Raw genomic sequence first — 23,735 nt, forward strand, 5'->3', positions numbered from 1 at the left:
TACAGGGAAAGGCTGAATAGGCTGGGACTATTTTCCCTGGAGTGTCGGAAGCTGAGGGGTGACCTTATAGAGGTTTATAAAATCATGACAGCATGGATAGGATAAATAGAGAAAGACTTTTCCCTATGGCGGGGAAGTCGAGAACTTGAGGGCAAAGGTTTAGGGTGAGAAGGGAAAGATATAAGAGAGACCTAAGGGGCAACATTTTCACGCAGGGGGTGGTGCGTGTATGGAATGAGCTGCCAGGGGAAGTGGTGGAGGCTGGTACATTAACAACATTTAAAAGGCATGCGGATAGGTATATGAACAGGAAAGGTTTAAAGGAAAATGGGCCGTGCTGGCAAATGGGACTAGGTTAGGTTAGGAAAATTGGTCAGCATGGATAAGTTGGACCGAAGAATCTGTTTCCGTGCTGTACATCTCTGACTCTGTGACTAAAAGTTGTTGAAAAGTTACAACATCTCAGAATTATGTCCTCTGTAATCAAAACACAGACATTTAAACAATTCAGTTACCTTAAGCAACCTGTTATTCCAAAGAGGCTGAGCTGGAAGGGAGAACAATTTTTCCACACCACCGGTTTCCTTCCACATCATAAGTTTCTTGGTAGGTGGTGCAAGATCCAACGTAGTTACAATGTCAGAGTAGTCACTTAACTGTGCCCGAATTGTTTTACTGTCCAGTTCTTTTACACTATCAACAATCAGTTTCCGTTTTCTTTTGGCTTTTGTCTCCTTAACTGCAATAAATCACTCCAATTTAAGTTTCTGTACAAAAAGGCCTAAAACTGCAAGTCAACAAAACACGACCAAATTGGTCAGTAAAACTATAATTTATTTCTCAGCTGTTGATTTGATATTAAATGTAATGAAGCCCTCCATAAATATAAAACAAAACAGAACCTAAAAGTCACGATACAGTTTCCTCCAACAATGTAAAGGATTCAAATTGAGACAAAGATGCATCACTGGGAGCTGGTGAGTGTGACAATACTAAACATAATTTGTTAAAAATCTGAAGTCTAGCTTCTTTTTGTAATTTAACAATTAACTAAATATAATATTTAAAGTTATATTTTCTTGCAGCCTAATTAAGTCTATTCAAGATCTACACAGGCTTTTTTTTTGTGTGTATTTTTAAACTATGGATTGAAACGAGAAAGAATTGTTTGAAATCCAGGAACTACAAGGATGGCTGCATGTTTTGACAGTAAAGAATTTGACATCTATTGTGAATGCTGTTTGTTCAGCTGCGGGTTCCAGCAATGTGCATACGAACTGCAGCCAAGAAGTTGTTTATAAGTGAAGTTGATTGGCTTATAGACTGATTATCAATGACAAAAAGTCCTTTAACTACCAACAAGGTAATTGGTTGTCAGACAACTGAATAGCTTTGAATGAGAGTCAAGGTCTGAAGAAGGGTCACTAAACCTAAAATGTTGAATTTTTCTGTCTATAGAGTTTCCCCATCTATTTCTGATTTTTTACAGAGAGACGCTAGTCAGACCAAAAACGAAATTAGTCTCCAGCCCACAAAAACTCTTAGTTTTTTGCAGCAACTCACACTAAACCTGAAGGAAAACAGCTCATCTTTTCTTCAGCACATGCTGCAAGTTGTCGCTTTCATGAATGAAGTAGCCACCCTGTACCTCTTTTGAACTAGTGGAATCATTCAGTAAAAGGTTGAGGAAAAACCTTGGATCAGCAAAAACCAGCTAAACAGATCTTGTGAACAAAGACAATGGAAATGCTTTTTCAGATTTACCTCACCAATATGAAAATGGACAAAAATAGAACAACAGGATGAAAGTGCCTAAATTAATTGACTTAATTCAAGTGTACAAAATTAGATAGGATGGGAACCAGATGTCCCAAGCAAAGGTTCGGAGCACAATTTTGAGGCTAAAATGGTTAGGGGGACTTGAGACAAACGAAGGGTGATGGGTGCCTGGAACTCACTGCTCTGCTTGATGGTTAAGACAGAAACCTTCAACAATTTAAAAGGAACCTGGCTCTGCACCCACAGCACTGCAACCTGCAAGGTTATGAACCAGGTGCTGGAAAGTAGGATTAGAGTGGGTAGCTAGTTTACCCAGCCAGAGCAGAGATAGTGGGCTGAATGGTCTCTTTCTGTGCTGTAACCTTTCTAGAGTATCTATCACATGTATACAACAGAATATGCTGATTAAAGAACGATGCTGATATTGTGAAAATTCATGGTTTCTATTTCCTACATTACTGCAGTATCGCTAATTGCTATTAACACCAGTATATCATGATCATATACACTAAAATTTATTGTTGGAAACATTAATCTTGGGATTTGTTCCTCTGGTTTTGATATTTTACCTGCCTTATGTTAACACAGCTCTTAATGAAAGAACTCACCAGTTATATCAATTGGCTCCAAAGCAAATGCTTCTTCTTCATTTGGTACTAAAGTTGTCTGATCAGTCATTGTAGGTAGAGGTTCAACTGGATCATCAGAATCCGGACTCTCTGGCCCACCCACTGTTTAAAAATGAAGTTTTAAACTCTTAATTTCCATATTCGTAGTGCATCAAAAATACTGTCAAAATAATTCAAGTTCTGTTTATGCATTGCGTAAGGATTAAAAGATCAAAAGAATTCTCAATACTCACTGGACATAACATCATCTTCATCATCATTATGAATAGGTTCCTCTGGCATTAAAACTCCTCCATCAGGTAGCACCGGCGGATCATCAAAAATACCACCATCATCATGACTTAAAAGTTTGTCATCTGGTGAGAAAACATTTTTGAATCAATTTGAGAAATCAATAAAAACAAGTCTATATTAAAACAAAGCTTCTGATAAACGAAATTGTGCAATTTTGAAGCTGGGACAGGAACAAAGACCCTTGGGAGATTCCTATACACATAACGAGAAGTAAATATGGGGTGTTCAGCTTTATAAATAAAGGCACAGTAAGGAAACTGCAATAAGTTTGAAATTACTGATTGGGCCTAACACTTTCGAAAGTATGGTCTGGCAGATGAAGTGTACTGGAATGCTAAACGAAATGAAAGTAACTAAGGGGAAAACAGATTTGACTGGAACAAGTTTCTCTAATCAAAGATATAAATTTATGATGATTGGCAAAAGATCCACAAGTAACAAGAGGAGCCTCAGGTGACTGTGTGGAGTTTGCATGTTCTCCCCGTGTCTGCATGGGTTTCCTCCGGGTGCTCCGGTTTCCTCCCACAGTCCAAAGATGTGCGGGTCAGGTGAATTGGCCATGCTAAATTGCCCGTAGTGTTAAGTAAGGGGTAAATGTAGGGGTATGGGTGGGTTGCGCTTCAGCGGGTCGGTGTAGACTTGTTGGGCCAAAGGGCCTGTTTCCACACTGAAAGTAATCTAATCTAATCTAATTTTTGAAATTCTTACAGTCTAATATGATAGACGAAATGGCAAAACAGAAATGACAGCTTTCGAAAGGGAGTGCAATAGTTCACTAGTGTATGAGGAAACAACAGGTGTCTGGTATTAATAGCTCTTCTGAATAACAAGCTTATGGGCAAAATGACTTATGGCTACCTTCTATACTGTTTACCCAATAAAATCAAAGCACTGTAAATGGAAATAAATGCTTGAAACATTTCATTGTCACATTTGATATTATACTTTGGTCAAAAAACAGTGTTGCTGGACTTGGACGCACTGCAGTCACACTCATTCAGAGGAGCTAAAACCAGCTACAAATGGAAGCTATCTCCAATTGAACTGCAAGTAAAATTGGGAATATACGAATGTCCTTCAAAATATATTTAAAATTAAACGTGCTCTGGACAGCATTCCTCATTTTAATTAGTTTGGTTTTCTGGAATATTCACAATTTCTACATGTACTTATTGAAGTGAAGAATTAAAGACATACCAAGAATTCCACCATCAATTCCATCTCCAAATCCATCATTTTTGAGGGGATCGTCGTACGCCAAATGGTTACTTTTCTCAGCCAGCTGGGCTGTGGTGTTTTGCACTGGCTCCAACAATAGATTAGAATCACTGGTGCTTCCCATTATATCCTCTTCAAATGTGCTGCCTTCTCGCATGATCTCACGATCATCCACACCAAAATCACCTTCACACAGGATGAAAATTCCACATCATCCATAAAATTTTAATATCACAGTATCAAATCATTATCTTAAACTGATAAATTGATGAAAAGTTCGGAAAGTTAAATTTTTCAATTATCTAATATTAGACCAAATTAATGAACAAGCTTGAAGTTCACAGTACCACGTTGAACCCAAGATAGATGAGAAATACAGTATTTACAAGTCCTGGTTCAATGCATTAATCTTCATTCATGTCACTACTGGAACATCTAATACTGTCTTTTATTAATGCTTTCTATGATAAATAATTAGATAATTGAACAATGAAACCAACTGCTTTGATTAAGGTAAAGAACAGCCTTTTTACCAACCTTAAATAAATATTTAGTTTTGCTATGACTGTAAAGAGAGACTGATGTAAGGAATCATGGGATACTTGATGGAAAACCAAATTTGCTAATACTTGAGAAAAGCCTGACTTCAGAAAACATTTATGAAATAATGTGAAAAATCTAATCCAAAGACGACAGGATCAGTGAAGATCCTGAGGGATAAAGTGGCTATTTTGTAAGCAAAGCAACTGCTTACATTTGCATTGTCAGAACCCTCATGATCACTCATGTGAGTGGGCTTCTGTTGACTGTTCACTTAAACAAGACAAATGACTCTCAAAGCAATTAGTGGTGGGGGAGGGGGGCAGGCCCTCACCCTTTAAAGACTAATAATATCCCTCAAACGATTTAAAGAGCAATGGTTCCGACATGTAGTTTGAAGCTTTTCCTAATGGTCAAAAGGAAACCTTCACCAAAAAAGAGGATCATTAGTAACCACTGAGTGTTAAATAACAGACTTCATACCAACTTTTCCAAAATATTTCTAATATCACGAGAATCAATGGAGATTTTGAATAGAATTGTAATTTCTTCTCACTTCCTACAATTGGGTCATTACCAATGACTTCCAGAGCTTTTGTCTCAATCAGACAAAAATAAAATAACAACTTACTGAGATTAATTAAAAATAAGTTGAGGTATTACACAACAATTTTTGATCAAATTACACAAAGTACAAGCAATATTTCAGAACATCACTAGACAATCTGAATCGGTGCCAAATAGACATTTCTCTCCCAAAGGTGAAAAGTCTGCAATTCAGAACGTTCCCGTCACAATCAATTTGAATGCATTGAAATTCGAGTCAATCAAAAATGCACACAACTTTTAACTCAATACACTCAACAGGTCTTCTAACAAAGCTTAAAATATTCTTGAAAAAAATCCTTCTGCTAGTGTTTGACAAAATCTTAGAGTAAACCAGAAGTATTTGGGATGTAAGTCACCAAAGTTTCAGGCATGTTGATCTTTGTGAACACCTCTCAAGTCAAGATGCTTTCAAAATACAAAAGTGGAGGATTAAGAGCAGAGAACAGATCCCATTTTCTGGTCATACCATTTATTTATATCTTGATAAATATTTTTTCAAACTATCTAGAAACTGACCAACATGTTGTTTTCAAATAGAAAAGTAACTATGGTGATTTTGAACAAAGTACAAATCTTCCCAGGATTATAAGTTTGCCAAAGCAGAACTTGCTCTTCAGCATCAAGGTGAAGGCTGCTGGATACTGCAATCATTTAGATAAAAGGGATATAATTTAACTTGTGCAATTTGTTAATCTGACTCAAGCCATCACATCTTAAAAAAAAGAAGCCTTTAATTTAACAGTTAAGTGAGGGGGGGGGCTCAAATATGTAATAGAAGCAGTGTACCATAGGAACATAGGAATTTAGAATGGGAGTAACCAATTTAATTATTCCAGCCCACACTACCATTTCCCATGATCATGGCTGATCTCATCCTGGTTTCAGCTCCACTTCTCTGCCTGCTTTAATCCACTTTTCATCAAAACACATCTATTTCTTTCCCAAATGTGCTAACTCATTATGCTACCATTGCATTCTGGAGCAGTGAATTCCACAGATTCAAACCCTGTAATAGAAATAGTTTCTTCTCATCTCAGTTTTGAACCTACCTCCTCTCACTGTATGCCTATGACTTCTTGTTATGGCCTGTTCCACAAGGGAGTACATCTGTGCAATGTCCATTTTAGCATTTTATATACTTCAAACATATTCCTCCCTCATTCTTCTGAACTCCAAGTACAACCATTCAGCCATGATTCATCTGACAGCCCTTTCAACCCTGGAATCAATCTGGTGAATCTCCACTGAACTGCCTCCAGTGCCACCATATCCTTCCTCAAGTAAAGATATGGATCTCACCAACGTCTCATACAATTGTAGCAACACTTCTTTAACCAAAGGACTAAGTTTTATGCAAGTTGCTTTTCAGGATTTCTCTCCCTTATATTTTATCTCTGTGATATACGCTTAGTTTTGAAGGAGACAATGCAGCTTTTTTAAAATTGGCTGTAGTGGGATGCAAACTTATAGAGTTAGAGAGTCATACTGCATGGAAACACATCCTTCAGTCTAATCAATCCATGCCGACCATAATCCCAAACTAAACTAGTCCCACCTGCTTGCATTTTGCCCATATCTTCTCAAACATTTCTTACTCATTTATCTATCCAAATGTCTTTTAAATGTTGTAACTATACCAGCATCCATTGCTATCTCTGGAAGTTCATTCCACATGAATCACTGTGTAAACCACCCCTAATGCATTTTTAAATCCTTTTCCTCTCATCTTAAAAAAATGTCCCCAGTCTTGAAATCCCCCACGCTATACAGTTTACCTATACCACTCATGATTTTATAAACCTCTCCAGGGTCACCCCACAACCTCCTACGCTATAGTGAAACAAGTCCTCACCTATCCAGGCTCTCCTTATAACTGAAACCCTCCATTCCTGGCAGTACTCTGGTAAATTTCTTCGAAACCTTCCTTCTTAGAACAGGGCAACCAGAACTGGGCACGGGAATTAGCAGTACCCTTGAATGCAATCCCTGGCAGTCACTGGAAGGAGGATTTCAGCATGATATGTCAGGGCTGCATTAGTCCAAAGGCTCACTATGAAGCTTGTGCAGAGTATCCTGCATGGTTATACTCATGATAAGAGGTTTCAACAGAATAATTATTTTAAACAATAGACTGAATATAATCTCGATTGGTCAACTGTTGCTTCCTATCATGCGTCTGATATTTAGTGGGAGATGTACTGGTGCATTGATTTCAGGTTAACACAAAACTGTAGTGCTGATCACATCATTGAGCTGAAAGGGTTTGTCTGAAATTAAGTAAATCTGACCCATTTTGAGCAAAAGCCTTTTGGTTGGCATAATTCCCAAAATTAAATATCTGGAAACAAGGTGGGTTGGATCCACAAATAGAAGTTTCCATTTTAACCCCTCCCAAACATGCTTCTTGACAAATGGTATTAAAAACCAAAGGTAAAATATTTACCCTTCCCAATCTACCCTGTCTCATCAACACAAATGTACATCCGTAGCAAAGGTATCAAGTCACCAGCCATACAATGCCTGAAAGACAAAAGTGCTGTACCAACTATTCAGCTTATTTTCAATGATTTAAAAATGAAAATTTCCATTTGTGATATTATGAAGCAGTTAATGGATATGAAATAAATGGGTTAACAACTGAAACAGCAATTAATGAAACTCTGGCATTACCACTAACTTCTACTGCTAACAAAAGCAATGTTTCTGACTGAATTCATAAATTATTAGAAGAATGAAGTTATGAAGGAAAAGTTCAGATGTCTCTCTATGTTTAGGACAAATCTCAATTCTCACCAAAGTCATTGTCCTGAAGTAAAGTTATGTTGCCCACTTCCTCTCGCATCGTGATCTCTTCCACTCTACTCTGATTCAAGGTAAACTGTTGAGCCACATCAATATCACTAGAAAACAGATTATTATTGATTCGTTAGGCAAAGATCTGAAGTTATACAAATTAAACTTATCTGACAAAAACTGAAGACAAGTTTAAAAAAATGAAATCTTACACCAAATGTGATTAGTGTAAATTTACACTCATCTTTACAAATATAATTCTGGGCAACTTAAAAAATGAGAGCGTTCACAAATAATAATCACAAATCTCTCACTCCAAAAAGATTAACATCCAAAATATTTAGATATCACAACTATGCCTGAACATTAAGTAGTAACGAGAGAGTAATACCAACAAAATGTCAAATAGCTTATTCATGGATATTCTCCATGAGATTTAAAGATGCAGATCACAACCTCACTGTTGGAGACATACTTGGAAAACCACCACTTTTCTCAGCCAAACATATGCCTGAGACAGTCACTATTCACCAGAAATAAAACAGGGCAACTGCAGTGGCTCAACAAACTTATTAAGTATATGCTCAGCTTTTACTACACTGGTTGCACATGTGATATCAGCTTGCTTTTGTCATCCTGAATTAAGCAGCAAGAGGAAATAAAAACTAGGATTTTTCACTCTGATCACAATTCAGCAGCTGTGTGCCTGTTTGTGCTGAAACTGAAGCAGGATAAAATCAGATTTATATGCAATACCATGTTTCAATATCCTGCCACAATGTCATCTAGCTTTCAAATGGATAAAGACCTATTTGGCAAGATAATGGACTCAATGCGCAAGGAAACATTTCCAAGTATGGAGTCAATGCCATTATTAAGGTTGGAACAATATTAGTGACAAAAATATAGTTTTGAGTTGCAGGTGCAACATAAAAATCTCAAAATTATTTTCTAAAAAATCTATTTAAATATGAAGCTTTTGATTCTGCAAACTGACTAGATTTTATGCCATCATATTCTCCCTCTTTTTCTCAAGAAAATGTTTCATGCTCAACTACTGGTAGGTTCACCTTTCACCCTATCAATCCCCCCCTCTTGTCACTGCAATGCTAAGTGTTGAGGTATAAAATCTATACCTAGTAACAACATTGACAACTGGCTAAGCTGGTTTTCCATCATATGAATTAAAGGTACTATGTTTCCACAGATTATTCATGATAGATTTTACAATTAAGCCTAATTAGGCCTTGACCCCCAAGTCCACCTACACACATTGTTAACAAATACTCTAATTCTATTTTACACTCCAAAGCACAATGTCATTAAGATGAATTATCTGTCCTGATTAGAATAGATTAATGCAGAATTACATCACTCAATGCCACAAACGATCACGTTAAACATGGTGAGTCATTTCTAAGTTATAGTTTTGAATTATGCTCTCAAACCAATTCTGAAAATTATTTTAGGATGAAAGATGATCAAACATGATTTAAAAACACTTACTCTAAGTCAGGTAACGGCTGGTCAAAATCATGAAATTCTTCAGGCAAAGTGATAGCATTGTATGCAGCCTCTCTGTTCTCCTCTGGAAGATCTACAACCCCTATAATTGCAATACCAATTTGTCCATTTAATAAAACTTGCATGATGTTTATCACATCTAGAAACTAGAACAGTCAAATTATAACAGGGTTACCAAAGTGTCACATGGTCAGTCAATTTCCAGTTTCGAATTAGAGCCTGTGAACTGAGCTCCACACATGTCCCAGTAGATGACCACATTCTCTTAGCACAACTGCACCAGGTAATGTTCACAAATCTTTAAAATCAGATAGAATTAATTCATAATCAAGCATAATGGAACTCATGTATTTGAAATTGGCCAGGATTTCATAAATCTTTTGGAATCAATATCACCCATAATATTTATTTGGTACTGTTCCTGTGACACCATGCTTTATGTTTGTTCTTAGTGTGTCCTCAGCACTAAGAATGCAACAAGTGTATAAACATTCAACTTGTTGGACTACAGTGAGGCACAAATTATTTCATTTATTCTAATTTTAGATTTTAATCAGAAAACTGCTGCTTGTTTGCTATTTGGAGAGAAACAAAATGATAAAAGACACGTCACCATTTTGAAATTGCATGTTTTTTTGATATTTCAGGACCGACCTGGTTTATAGAACATAAAACTTTACAGCGCAGTACAGGCCCTTCAGCCCTTGATGTTGCACCGACCTTTGAAATTAATCTGATGCCCATCTAACCTACACCGTTTCATTATTTTCCATTTTTATGTCCAATGCCCATTTAAAAGCCCTTAATATCAGCGAGTCTACTACTGTTGCAGGCAGGCCAGTCCACACCCAACTCTCTGAGCAAAGAAACTACACATGATATCCTTCCTAAATCTATAGCCCTCAATTTAAAGCAATGTCCCCTCATGTTAGCCTTCACCACCTGAGGAAAAAGGCTTTCACTGTCCACCCTATCTAACCCTCCGATTATCTTATACATCTCGATTAAGTCACCTCTCGATCTTTTTTCCAATGAAAATAGCCTCAATTCCCTCAGCCTTTCCTCGTTAGACTTTCCTTCCATACCAGGCAACATCCTAGTAAATCTCCTCTGAACCCTTTCCAAAGCTTCCACATCTTTCCTATAATGCGGTGATCAGAACTGTACGCAATCCTGCAGGTACAAGACACTAGTAAGGCCGCACAACTAAAGCATGACCTATGGCTCCAAAACCCAATTCCCCACCAACAAATGCCAGCACACCATATGCCTTCTTAACAATCCTGTCAACCTAGGTGGCAACTTTCAGGGATGACACATAATGGCAAAAACGTGCAGATGATTTTGGACCAGATTTTACATGCACCACTTTTCTCCCACTTTTCATGCAGCAGTAAGCACATTTTCAGATCTTTCTCAACTTTCAGAAAAATGTAGATTATAGACTAGTGTGGTACATAGTAGGAAAGTCCTGCTCTCCGACAGATGCATAGAATATATCATTAAAAGATTACAGCACAAGGAGACCATTGAGCTGGAGGAGACTCTCTGTAGGAGCAACACAGCAAGTCCCACTACATCACTCTTTCCTTATGGCATAGGAAATTTTTCCCTTTTCAGTGGTACAGGAACATTTGCCTTTTCTGACACTTTATCAATTTACTTTTGAAACACATTACTGAATCTGCTCTTTCACTACACACTCTGGCAGTGCATTCCAAATCCTACTCACTGTTTTGCCATTCACTAACTGTATCTCATTTGGTCATGGCACTTCAAAATCAGGTTCTATCTACTCTGTCCAGATCCCCCATGATTTTGGAGACCTCGAATAAATCTCTCTCAACCACTTCATCTCCAAGATGATGAACCCAACCTACTCAAGGAACTACATTTTTGGAAACAGTCATCTTTTCCACATTCTCCCTAAAATCACATTCTTCCTCAAGGATAGCTTCTGTAAATGGACAGAATATTTCAGTTCATGCCAAACCACAGTTTTACAAAAGAGTCATCAAAACTTGCTCACTTTTGTACAGTCTTTTCAAGTATTTTTTTCAATTTGTCCTGTCACAATTAATATGCTCACATATTTCCCTAAACATTCCCTATACATTTGCCCTTCCTGTCAATTTAATTTTTTCTCTCCTCTTTCTATCAAAATTTATCAAGTTAATTTCGCTGCACTCACCACCACCCCATCAGCCTAGTCTACATTCAGGTTTTGTGTCATCTGTAAATTTTGCAATTATGCCCTTAACGTCCAAAGGTCATCAATATTCATCAAAAAAAAAGTCACTGCCCTCCAGTACCGACACCTGTGGGGACTCTGCTGTATAACTGCCTCTAAATAATAAAAAAACACAACCTCTAAAAGTATTCCCTTCCACTTAACCAACTTCACATCCACAATGCTACGCTCTACTTTATTTCATGGGCATCAACTATGCCAACATGCTGACTACATACCATTTTATAAAATGCTCTTGCTTTGTTTCTTCTGCATTTTCTATATTCTGTCAGCTTCTTGCTTTTATTATAAATCTAACAATCTTCAGACACTACTTTTTCAATTTTAGAAAGGGCTAGTCTTTGCACTAAAAACCAAGTCTTGCTGGGCCATGCAAATTACTGACCACCCAAACTTTCTCAGCCTTTCCGAATTCTCACTCCAAAGCAGCCATTAAGAAAATACATATCTTACATTTCTTCCAGAACATCCCTCCTCCAATTTTTATCAAAACATAAACAACATGCAAGCAAACCACCAACAACATACCTGGACGGAAAGCCATTTTAATCTTTATGAAGGCTTCATTACAGTCTGCCAGCAGATATTTAGCTTTTCGATGATAAATCCTCACCACACCTAGTAAAAGGTGTCCAGAGGTTCGCAAAGCCATCTTAACCTGGAAAATACAGTGGTTACAAACTACTAATAATGAACATAGTTTCCAAATCTTCTATGATACCTCAATTGTCACAATCTCTTCTGCATGACTTCTGGGATACAAACAACAAAATTAATTTGATTCATTCAGATGAATCAAGTTTCAATATTTCATAACACTGACCTTCAGTTGGATGACTAAAACAATCTCTGTTGCTGTGCAGTTTTCATTATGTTAAAGATTACAAAAGTTAGTATAAATCAAAAATAAGTAGACATCTCACTGAAAAGAACAAAAACTGTTTGGAGGCTTTTGTCAAAAGGGTAAATGCACACTGTTAAGGAAGTATTTGAAGAAATTCTGAATAAAAGATTAAAAACATCACAAAGAAGAACAATCTCATGATTAGCATAAAATTAAAACAGAAAAGACCTTATTATCAACTTCAAAATCAAATTTGTTTCTCCCCAAGATGCTGTCTGACCCAAGTAATTCCAGGATTTCCTGTTTTAATTTCAGAATTTCAGCAACTGCACATTTTAGTTTTACCCAATACCTAGTCTGCAATTCTCCAATGTCATTCCAATATTGTGAGGAGCTGCAGATACGTTACAATTTCCCGTTGTGCTCCAGAATGAAGAAACAAGAGACTTTAGACAACTATTAACTAGCCACTATACCACCTCCGTTAAGGGGTAAAGAAGCAACTCAGTAGTATCAAAGCAAATGGAAGTTTTGGAATTTAAGACGACACCAAAATGAAAGACAGTTAAAAGAATGGGTAGCAACCTCATGTGGGAAATGCACTTAGGAGAAAAACAAGGAACAGGAGCACACATTTAACGAAAATACACTTATGGAGGGGGAACCAAGAAAGGATCGAAATACAAGGTACATTTTTAATGAGAGATATTTCGGGACTCCAAGCCAATGTTAGCCAGCGAGAACGGGGTGATGGATAAGTGCAACTTTGTGCATATGACGATATGGTGAACAATGTTAAGAATAAAGCAAAGTTTATTAAAAATGGGAGTCTGGTCAGGACACTAGGACTCTATAGCATTACCCCTGTTTTCTTTATTTTGTTCCAATATTGTACTGCCCTGTAGAACTGGAATTTGCTTTCAGAAAAAAAAAAGTATTCTGGTATTTCTGATATTTGACATTATTAACTGTAGAATCCAAAAGTAACAAAAGGCACACATTGGGGATTCAGTCTGTGATATTAAAGATTTAACTTACTCTGCTGACCTGCAGGAAATTGGATGTACGAGGCTAGGGTTGAATGTCTCAGACTTACAGATAAATTGTAAGAAATTACCTTATCATCTCCTATTATCCAGAGCCATTTACATGGCCATTTCCTTGCCTTTCAGAGCTATTTACATTTTCATCCTCTACTCAGAAATCAATAAGACCATTATAGTTGTAATTCTGACTACTCCCTGTGGTTTACAAAAAATACAATTCACACCAGATCTGGCCATTAAGGGATGATTTACAATACATTGCTTCTGAGGATGAAGTGATCGCTGCATTGTGTCTTGAATGGCATGTGACTCTGGGGGAACGGCTGGGGCTTGTCTTGTGGACATTATTAACCATGATGTAAAGATTTTATATAAAGGAAGAACTGTTTGCTTTGTTCTGGGAGAGCTTTTGCCATGACCCCGTAAGGCCTGCGAGGTATATGTTAAAGGTTCCTCCAGAAAGTTTGTACTGTATTGTGCTTAATAAAATGTGGTTGTTGTTCAAAGAAATTGGTGTGGTGCAGGTGTATCAGATGCATAGGAACCTCAGAAAAAGAGAAGAACTTTAGTCAAATTTCTATACTGTTCCAAAATGCTTTATAACTGGAATCACTTCAGATGAATCATAACTGTTAGGTGAGAAAAACTGCCATCTAATCTGTACACAGCATAACATCTTAAACAGCAAGCCACCAGTTACTCTATTTTCATGGTGTTCATAAGGTCACAGAAACTGTTTTCTTAACAATTCAAATGAACACAGATTAACCATCTGAAAGATAATTGAACAACATAACACTTTTCAGATATGAACTAAATATTATATTCATTTTGGATAACTACATTGGACCAAAAGTGGGTGGACTGATTTGGATGGAGAGTAAGCAAAGTAAAAGTGGAACAAGGAGGATAGTCGGATACAGGGTTGAGGCGGGCAGTTGAATAGACAGAGGCAACAATGGAAGTGACAGTACAATTGGGTCAGAAAGTGGAATGGGAAGAAATGGGGGACATGAATCAAATCAGGGAGTATGGGAAAGGATAAAGGACTGATTAAGGAATGGAAAGCGAGCGCTGAGGGCTTTATTTGTCCAACAAACTTCATGCCAAATGTAACCTGCCACACCCCTCCTCCCCACCCAGAAAAAAGCAAAATAAGTTTGATGGTGTCATGCAGGAAATATAACAAAATTTTTAAAAAAGGAGAAGAAAAACAAAGACATATGTGTAATAGACAGATAAAATGTGGTCAAAAGTATTAAGCATGAGATAAATTGTATACCCTGTGATAGTATGCACAGACATTAGTAAGCTTGACAACTGCATAATGAAATTTTCACAATAAAACCTATCTGTAACACAAGGAAATATACACCTTGCAAGACAAACTTTTAAAAAAACTCTACTTATACTAATTTAACCCAAACAATCTTTTTGGCAGAGTACCTACCTTTGGAGAAATTATACTTTCCACACTGCTCTCCAGATTACATTCAAACACATGGGCTTTGGTAAGCTTCTTGTCCCAATGGGCCGCTAGCCAGATTTTGGCTAGTGGCCCACGCTTGCTCAACACAAAGTGAGCGTAAAACATCTTCTGTGGTTATTTTATAGCACAAGATCATAAACCTAGAAAAAAGCAAATTATCAAAAATTAATTGAAAGCTAAAAGTTACACATAATATACTCTTTCAATTTCCTCACCCCACTGAATGGAAAATTTTGACTGAAAAGAACTATATATGGGATTTCCATTATTAGGACTATTGTTTTTCTTGCTGCATTTAAAATGTGTTGCACTTCAGGACAGGGGAGTGCAATTTGGAGGTTTGTGGTTGATACAGAGTTGGGAAGTGTAGTATGTAGGAGCAACACGGTGGCTCTGTGGTTAGCACTGCTGCTTCACAGCACCAGGGACCTGGGTTCGATTCCAGCCTCGGGCGACTATCTGCGTGCAGTCTGCACATTCTCCCCGCGTGGGTTTCCTCCAGGTGCTCCAGTTTCCTTCCACAGCACCAAAGATGTGCAGGTCAGGGCGATGGCCATGCTAAATTGCCCATAGTGTCAGGTGCATTAGTCAGAGGGGAATGGGTCTGGATGGGTTACACTTCGGAGGGTTGGTGTGGACTGGTTGGGCCAAATGGCCTGTTTCCACACTGTAGGAAATCTAATCTAAATATTCACAGGTGAATACTAAACTTCAGGAGACAAAATGAGAAGCAACATGCAATGCAATTTCATTAATTAGTCATGGGGTGATCCATCTTGCAGGCTAATACAATACAATCATAAGAACACACAAAACAGAAGGATCAGGGCATGCACATGAAAAAAAATGCACAGAGGCTGTTAAAGTATATACTTTATTTATAAATAGCTGCATTGAACATTACAAAAAAAACCTTACAAATCCTGGTTGGATTTCAGTTTTGTATAGTGCTTTCCTGATGAAGGGCTTCTGCCCGAAACGTCAACTCTCCTCCTCCTCTGATACTGCCTGACCTGCTGTGCTTTTCCAGCACTATACTCTCGACAAGTGCTGTATATCTCATTGTATATGATTCTGGGCATAAAACTTAAGAAAGGTTACTGCTAGAGAAGATTTTGTCTCAACATTCTTTTATTTATTTACGTATATGGAAAAGCCTGGGAAAGCTAGGAATGTTCTTCCTCCAGGAGAGGTAAATTGTTGAGACAGAGAATGAGGCATTAAAAATTACGAAGAGTTTCAATCTAGCAAGTAGAGGTATTTCCTCTAGCAAGTGGGCTTGCAACTCCAAGGACATGTTCAAGTAACTGACAAAATAACAAGGGAAAATCTCTATGCATATTGGGCACAACCAAGACCACAAGCTGAAACCCTGATATTAATTTCCTTAGTGGAAGAAAATTGCAGCTGCTTAAGTCTGGAGATCAAATATCTTATCTTTGACATGAAATCAAATGTTTGTTGCCTTAGTTCAGGATTTTTGCTATCTGAGCCACTAAGAATGGCATTAAGAGTCTCCCCTTACACTTTGGAGAGGGCAGCAATTTTATTTGCAACAGTAAGACTGCCAGATGTTGCACAATACTGTCAGAAAATTGATAAATTTGTCACTTACTCACAGGAAAGATGAACTAGACATGAACACACAACAAAAAAAAAGATGGAGCAACCACTGTCATCTTTCCCACTGCCCAGAGAGAACACAATATATAGCAGCAGGAGTGGGACAGGTCACCTGTCCATCCTGCACCACATTCAATATGATCACAACTAATCTCAGTCTTCGACACACTTTTGCACTACGCCTTGTATTTACCTTTTGCAGCTTTAAATGCATTCAATGATGAAAAATGTTGGTTAGGCCGCAGCTAAAATACTATGCGCAGTTCTGGAATCCACATTATCGGAAGGATCTCAAAGCACTGCAGAGAGTGAAGAGATTTACCAGGATGTTGCCGGTGCTGAAGTTTCAGTTATGAAGAGAGATTGGACAGACTGGGGTTGTCTTCCTTACAGCAAAGAAGATGGAGAAAGGATATGAAAGTCATACAGTACGGAAACAGACCATTTGTGGCAAATTTAGACCATCGACTAGTCACCTTAAGGTGACTTAGGCCCGTTTGCCAGCATTTGGCCCATATTCCTTTAAATCCTTCCCATTCATATACACATCTAGATACTTATTAAATGTTGTAATTGTACCTGCCTTCAGCACTTCCTTTGGAGCAGCTCATTCCATACACACATCACACTCTGCTTGAAGAAGTTACCCCTTTTCATGTTAAACCTATGCACATGGTTGAGACTTAGAGAATGATGGGCAAGGTTGGGTAGACAGAAATAAACTATTTCCCTGGATGAGGCACAGAAGGTTTACAGGAGGTTTGAGGAAAACCATTTTCACCCAGGTGGAGGTGGGGATCTGGAACTCACTGCCTGTGAGAGTGGTAGAGGCAGAAACCCTCCTAACATTAAGTAGTATTTAGATGTGCACTTGCAATGCCAAGGTACAGACAGCTGTAGGCCAAATGCTGGAAAATAGAGTTAGAACAGTTAGGTACCTGTTTGTTTTTGAACAGCGTGGATACAATTGGCATTTCCTGTGCTGATGGTGTCCATGACTGGAAGTATCCATAGCCCACAAAGGTTCAGAATGCCAAAGAGTCTCAGTCTTTGAGTAGAAAAAGTTATCCCCATCTCAGTCCTAAGCATTCATTTCTTATCCTAAGGCTTTGCACAGTATTTTAAACCCCCTAACCAGAGAATAAATGTCTGATATTGTATTTTTTAAAAAGTTATTTCTCCTTGCAGTCCAGTTTTTAAAAAACAGAAAAATCAAAGATATTTTTTACAATGCAAGTAATATCTGTAAAAGTATTAGCTGAACTCAGAAGAGCTAACATTTTTAGAAATTAGATCTTTTGTTGGCTGATTGCACACACCATCCTGCCTTGGAACTGTATTCCTTTATCATTAGAGTTGCAGGAATTTGTCCAAGTTAAGACCACCATGAATGTACCTACATAACACAATGTACTGGTTCAAAGGAAGAAAGAATGCCACCAACCACTCAAGGACAATTAAAAGGAAAACCAATCCTCATTTCCAAATCCATATCTAGAGATATAATCTATTATAGTGGGATGGATTTCACCACTCTCTTCCAGTGGGAACAGTTGTTTTCTTAACAAATAATACTGAAATCCATTGTACCACTACATGTTAAAATGTCATGAGTTGACTTTTCTACCCATTACATTACAAGGTGAAGTTCAGGAGGCAAAATAGTTTTCTCGAAAATGCTTCCTGAAATATCAATGGCTACCTTAACTTGCCTGACCACGTTCTGAATTACTGAAGCTCCTTTCTCAAAGTCACCAACTCCTTTATTATGCAGCGAGGTCAGATAATATGATTACCTTCAGCATTTATGCTGAAACAACTTAGAATTTCCATTCTTAGCTTGAAACATTAGTACTAGTAATACATATACCAGTGTGTATATGCATATGGAAACAATAAAAATTACCCACATCCATTCCCCTTTCATTTCAGTGCATGCTGATATACTTAGGCTACCAACCAAGTAACATTCGGTTTTAAAATTCTCACCCATGTGTCTCATTTCCTCTATCCTTAAGCCTTCCCATCCCTGAAATCTCTTCCAGCTCAACCCTGCAAAATGTGTAATTGGAGCCACCAGTGCATTCTTAATTTAAATTCTCCAATATTGATAGCCATGTCTTCAGTTGTTGAGACTCAAGTTCTGGCGTACTCTACACCTCGACCTCACATTCCTCTTTTAAGAGGCTCATTAATATCTACGTCTTTCATCAACCGCCTGGCTTTTTATTCACTATTTCATTTTGCAAAGCTGCTGCAAAACTTCCACGATCAAACCCTTTGCTTGGGAGTTGGGGCTGAGATATAGGTTTACACAGAGGTAATCACTGTGAGAGATGTTAAAGGGTTAATTTGTTCTGCTGACATGTAAGAAATTGGATGTCCCGGGGTGGGGGTGAGGAAATGGTCCTGTCTTGCAGGCAGGACGTGATAATCTAATCATACTCTATAAATGCTACTGTGTTTAAGGAATAACCTAATCCCACACTCTGTTTGGTTGGCATGTGATTGTGGGAGAGTGGCAGGGAATTGCATCTTGCGTGTATGACTGACTGTGAATGTAAAAACTGTGTACGAATGGAGGACAGTTCCCTTGTTCTAGGAGCCTCACCTGACATGTTCCGCAAGCATCGCAAACAGTAGTAAGTGATCCTCCAAAGGCTTGTACTTGCTGAAATAAATTGTGGCTGTTCACAGAAGTTGGTGTATTGCAGTTGTATCAAGTGTAAGAATCTCAAAAAGGACATCTAACATGTGGAGCTAAGGAAATTCCTCAATGTTTTTTCCTGGAAAGAGACAAATGGGTCGAAGAGTGACAGTTGGGGTTTAATTTAGATAAATGTGAGGTGCTGCATTTTGGTAAGGCAAATCAGCTCAGGATGTATATATTTAATGTAAGGTCCTGGGGAGTGTTCAAGGAACAGGAAATTTGACGTTTCGGGCCAGAGCCTGATGAAGGGCTCTGGCCCGAAACGTCAAATTTCCTGTTCCTTGGATGCTGCCTAACCTGCTGTGTTTTAACCAGCAACACATTTTCAGCTCTGATCTCCAGCATCTGCAGACCTCACTTTTTACCTGGGGAGTGTTGCCAAACAGAGACCTTGGCACGCAGATCCTTGAAAACAAAGTCACAGGTAGATAGGATTGTAGAGGCGGCATTTGGTATGCTTGCCTTTACTGCTAAGTGCATTGAGTATAGAAGTTGGGAGGTTGTATTGCAGCTGTACTAGACATTGGTTAGGCCATTTTTAGAATACTGCATTCAATTCTGGTCTCCCTGCTATAGAAAATAAGTTGTTAAACTGGAAACAGTTCAGAAAAGGTCTACAAGCATGTTGCCAGGGTTGGAGGGTTTAAGCTCTCGGGAGAGGCTAAACAGGGTGGGGGTATTTTCCCTGGAGTGTCAAAGGCTTTATAGAAGTTACAAAATAATAAGACATGAATAAAAGATCTTTTCCCCATGTCCTTCCATTCCCATCTCAGTCGAAGCAAAATGCTCAGAGACAACGTATGCTTTACCTCCATCTTTATTCCGGGCCCTGGAGGGAGACAGCACAATTGCCCATGTGCACAGAGACACGAGTGCTCTGTCTTCTCTTGAACAGCAGTTTCTTAATGAATTATATAGTCATTTTACAGGGACGAGCAACATACATATTAATTGGGTGACCAGCACAATTAGCAAATGTCAATTGTACAGATTAAGCCATCTGGTGTTTTACAATGAATGATTGGCTTCACATAATGAATAACTGACCTTACATACTGAATGCTTCCTCATCTGGTTAAATGGCTCTACATAATGAATGCTTTTCCACCTCGTTAACCCACTACCCTCGCCTCCAACACCCTGTTAACTGCAAGTTCGTATCTGATCTGAGTCATGCTCAGCTGAACCTTTTGTTTCACAAAGATCAAAAAAACTTAACTCTTTCCCTACCTGCTCATACCTTATACACATTGTCATTCCCTCCTTTTTATCATTTCATGATAACCTATGGCATTACCAGCTTTCATAAGACTGATAGCTGGTATTTAGGCAAGTTATTGACTCACAGCATACAATGAACATAACAAAAATTACTAGTCCGTTACAGTAAATAGAATTTGAAGAATCCAAGTAAAAAGTTCTTAAATCTACAGTGCTTAGTGACCAAGTCAAATGGAAACGAGCCAGTTGCCAAAATCTCCTTGAATAAAGTCCAACTTGAAAACAAAATTCAGTCTGTCCTTGTGCATCAGTCCATGGAGAAATCTGATTTCTTGGATAAGTGCATTAAATACTACACAAAACTGGATGAGACTTCCATCCTTCCGGAGATGCTTCAGATGGAGGACGCCAGTGCAACTGAGTGTGCGGTGCAGCGGTTGCAGCTGCAGGCTCGGTGAATGCAGCATTATTTGCTGCTTCTGTTCCCACTCTGCTGTCAAATGTAACAAAGCCAACTGACTGCTGTGATGTTAGCTTGATCAGTGAACCTTCATATCCCTTAAATGATCGAAAGACAAGGTAAAGGTCACGTGGTTTAATGTCCGTAGGAAGGCCACTGACAAAAAGCATATCGACCTCATCTTCATTTGTTATTAGCTTCTTCACTTTTCGTGCTCATGACTGGGGAGCTGACTGAATCTAGTCGATCAGGTTGTGGAGGGGTGGGCGGTGGTCCTAAGGCATGCTTTACTTGTGAATGGAGCAGCTCTCCAAAAGATGTTAGCTGCTAAAAGTATCTTTGCATTTCCTCTCTCATTCCTTCCTCGCCAAGGTGGTTAGCAATATGAAGACAGTCACACACTTACCTGCACTAAATTGCATCTGCCTATTTCAACCTTCTTTGAATTCTTGAAGTCTATTACTCGGTTTACTATTTATGACATTATCAAGTTTTATACAATCCATAAACTCCTAAATTGTACTGTCTAAACAATTCAGCCAATTATAAACAACAATCAATGGTCTTAAAATCAACCCTCTGGGGATTCCATTCAGGTTATTCAAAAATTGTTTTCCTTTAACAAAATCAATATTTGGCTAATCTGAAATCTGTCAGGAAATGTATTTCAAAAGTCTGGAACAGCAAGAAAACAATAAAATGATTCCTGTGGTTGAGCAATTGAAGAGGTGGCTTCAGTTCAGAGTTAAATCTCAAATATTCATGGGAAACAAATGCTGAATATTTTATAATACGTTCTCCAAATGAAACATCCCAAATAAAAGAGTCAGAATTAGAGTGGCAACTTTGGTCAAGATCAACATTCTTTTAATTTGCAACATGAAGGGGGCCAATGAAGTGTTAATAATTAAAAGAACTGAAACAACACAGCCTCAAGTTCTAATATTCTCTCATATATTAAAACATCAAAATGAAAATGCACTCTTCTTTTCATGAACACTCTGCATTACAAACACAGCAAAGATATTTTAATGCAATACTCTCATCTGGTGAAAGCCTGACCACAGGCCCAACTTTTTTAAAAACAGACATTGTAGAATTTCAAACAAATCAGAGGCTCAAGGTACTCAATCACTTTATTTTAAGGTTACTTTTAAGGCAGGAGGGCCTGTATCCAAACTGTAGGGAATCTAATCAAGTTTGATAATTTTAAGAAGGGCATAATGCTGTACAATTTCAATGGAAAAACAAAATCTGCACCATTACATAGCGCACAAAACACACAATTAGATTCTGATTCAAACAAGAAAAAAGTTACTTCAAAGGGAATTTCTGAACCAGTACTTTAACAAACCAAAATTTTTAAAACATCAAACACACTCAGCATGGCACAATTTACATTGAAACTTCCCTTTATTTGACCCTTAATTTCAGCAATTCTCTTTTTTTTGCATTCTCTCACTGAAATGACACTTATAAAAAGAGAAAGCCCTCATAGTGGACCACATGGTGCCACAGTTCCAAGCCACTCTTCCCCCAGAATAAAGACTCTCAGACCCCCAATTTCACCACTGGGGACTTTAACCCCTTTCTCACTTTACTCCTCACGGAGACTCAAACTCCACATAAACACAGAACTCGAACCCCAATACAGCACAGAGGCCTCAAACCTCAAATTAACCCAGCCAAGAGACTCAAACCCCAATACACAGAGAGGATTCGAACCTCAATTAATTCCCCCCCCCCACCAACCAATGCAGCACAGAGGACTGGAAGCTCTGTTTGACAGTGCCCTTGCAAAACTGTCTCTCTTGACTGATCTAATTACCATTCCAGGAATCCGTAGAGTAGACAGCAATCGAGCGAGGTGACCATCTCTTGCATACAGGAATATCGAGAGAGACCCAGGTTTAAAATCTTACATTACGGGCCTACCCGTCTCGAGATACTAATGTTCCAGACGATCAGTGGTTAGCACTGCTGCCTCACAGCGCCAGAGACCCGGGTTCAATTCCCACCCAGGTGACTGACTGTGTGGAGTGCCCATGTCTGCGTGGGTTTCCTCCGGGTGCTCTGGTTTCCTCCCACAGTCCAAAGATGTGCGGGTCAGATGAATTGGCCATGCTAAATTGCCTGTAGTGTTAGATAAGGGGTAAATGTAGGAGTATGGGTGGGTTGCGCTTCGGCGGGTCGGTGTAGACTTGTTGGGCCGAAGGGCTTGTTTCCACACTGTAAGTAATCTAATCTAATGATCACTCACACCGATCGATCATAACTATTCATTTGGATCCTGCCAACTGCACCAATATTGCCCCATCTCGCCCCTCAGTCAAAGCAAAATGCTCAGAGACACAGTAGTTTTATCTCTACCATCTTTACTCCAGGCCCTGGAAGGAGAGAGAATGATTGCCCACGTGCAGAGACAAGAGTTCTCAGTCTTCTCTGGAATAGCAGTTTCTTAATGAATTATATTGTCTATTTACAGGAAGGAGCATCCAGATAAGGCAACATACATATTGATTGGGTAACCATGAATGTCAATAGTAGAGATTAAGCCATCTGGAGTTACACAATGGATAACTGGCTCCACATAATGAATACTTTTCACCATGTTAACTGACTACATACTGAATGCTTCGTCATCTTGTTAAATGGCTCTACATATTGAATGCTTTTCCACCTTGTTAACCCACTACCCTTGTCTC

The 23,735-nt window shown here is 38.5% G+C and overlaps 1 protein-coding gene across 1 annotated transcript in view; it reads right to left on the reverse strand.

Moving 5' to 3' along the window:
* Nucleotides 1–23,735, reverse strand: part of rad21b (RAD21 cohesin complex component b) — a 47,335-nt gene that overhangs the window by 18,783 nt on the left and 4,817 nt on the right. Inside the window, exons 2-9 of the mRNA XM_060822827.1 lie at nt 14,978–15,156; nt 12,166–12,295; nt 9,369–9,468; nt 7,863–7,969; nt 3,900–4,106; nt 2,642–2,764; nt 2,388–2,510; nt 516–739 (exon numbers count right to left, since the gene is read on the reverse strand). Coding sequence (XP_060678810.1) covers nt 516–739; nt 2,388–2,510; nt 2,642–2,764; nt 3,900–4,106; nt 7,863–7,969; nt 9,369–9,468; nt 12,166–12,295; nt 14,978–15,121 — 1,158 coding nt within the window. The 5' untranslated portion in view covers nt 15,122–15,156. The remainder of the gene's footprint in view (nt 1–515; nt 740–2,387; nt 2,511–2,641; nt 2,765–3,899; nt 4,107–7,862; nt 7,970–9,368; nt 9,469–12,165; nt 12,296–14,977; nt 15,157–23,735) is intronic.

Source organism: Hemiscyllium ocellatum, chromosome 4, assembly GCF_020745735.1.
Source record: "Hemiscyllium ocellatum isolate sHemOce1 chromosome 4, sHemOce1.pat.X.cur, whole genome shotgun sequence".
In the NCBI taxonomy this organism is placed as follows: Eukaryota; Metazoa; Chordata; class Chondrichthyes; order Orectolobiformes; family Hemiscylliidae; genus Hemiscyllium; species Hemiscyllium ocellatum.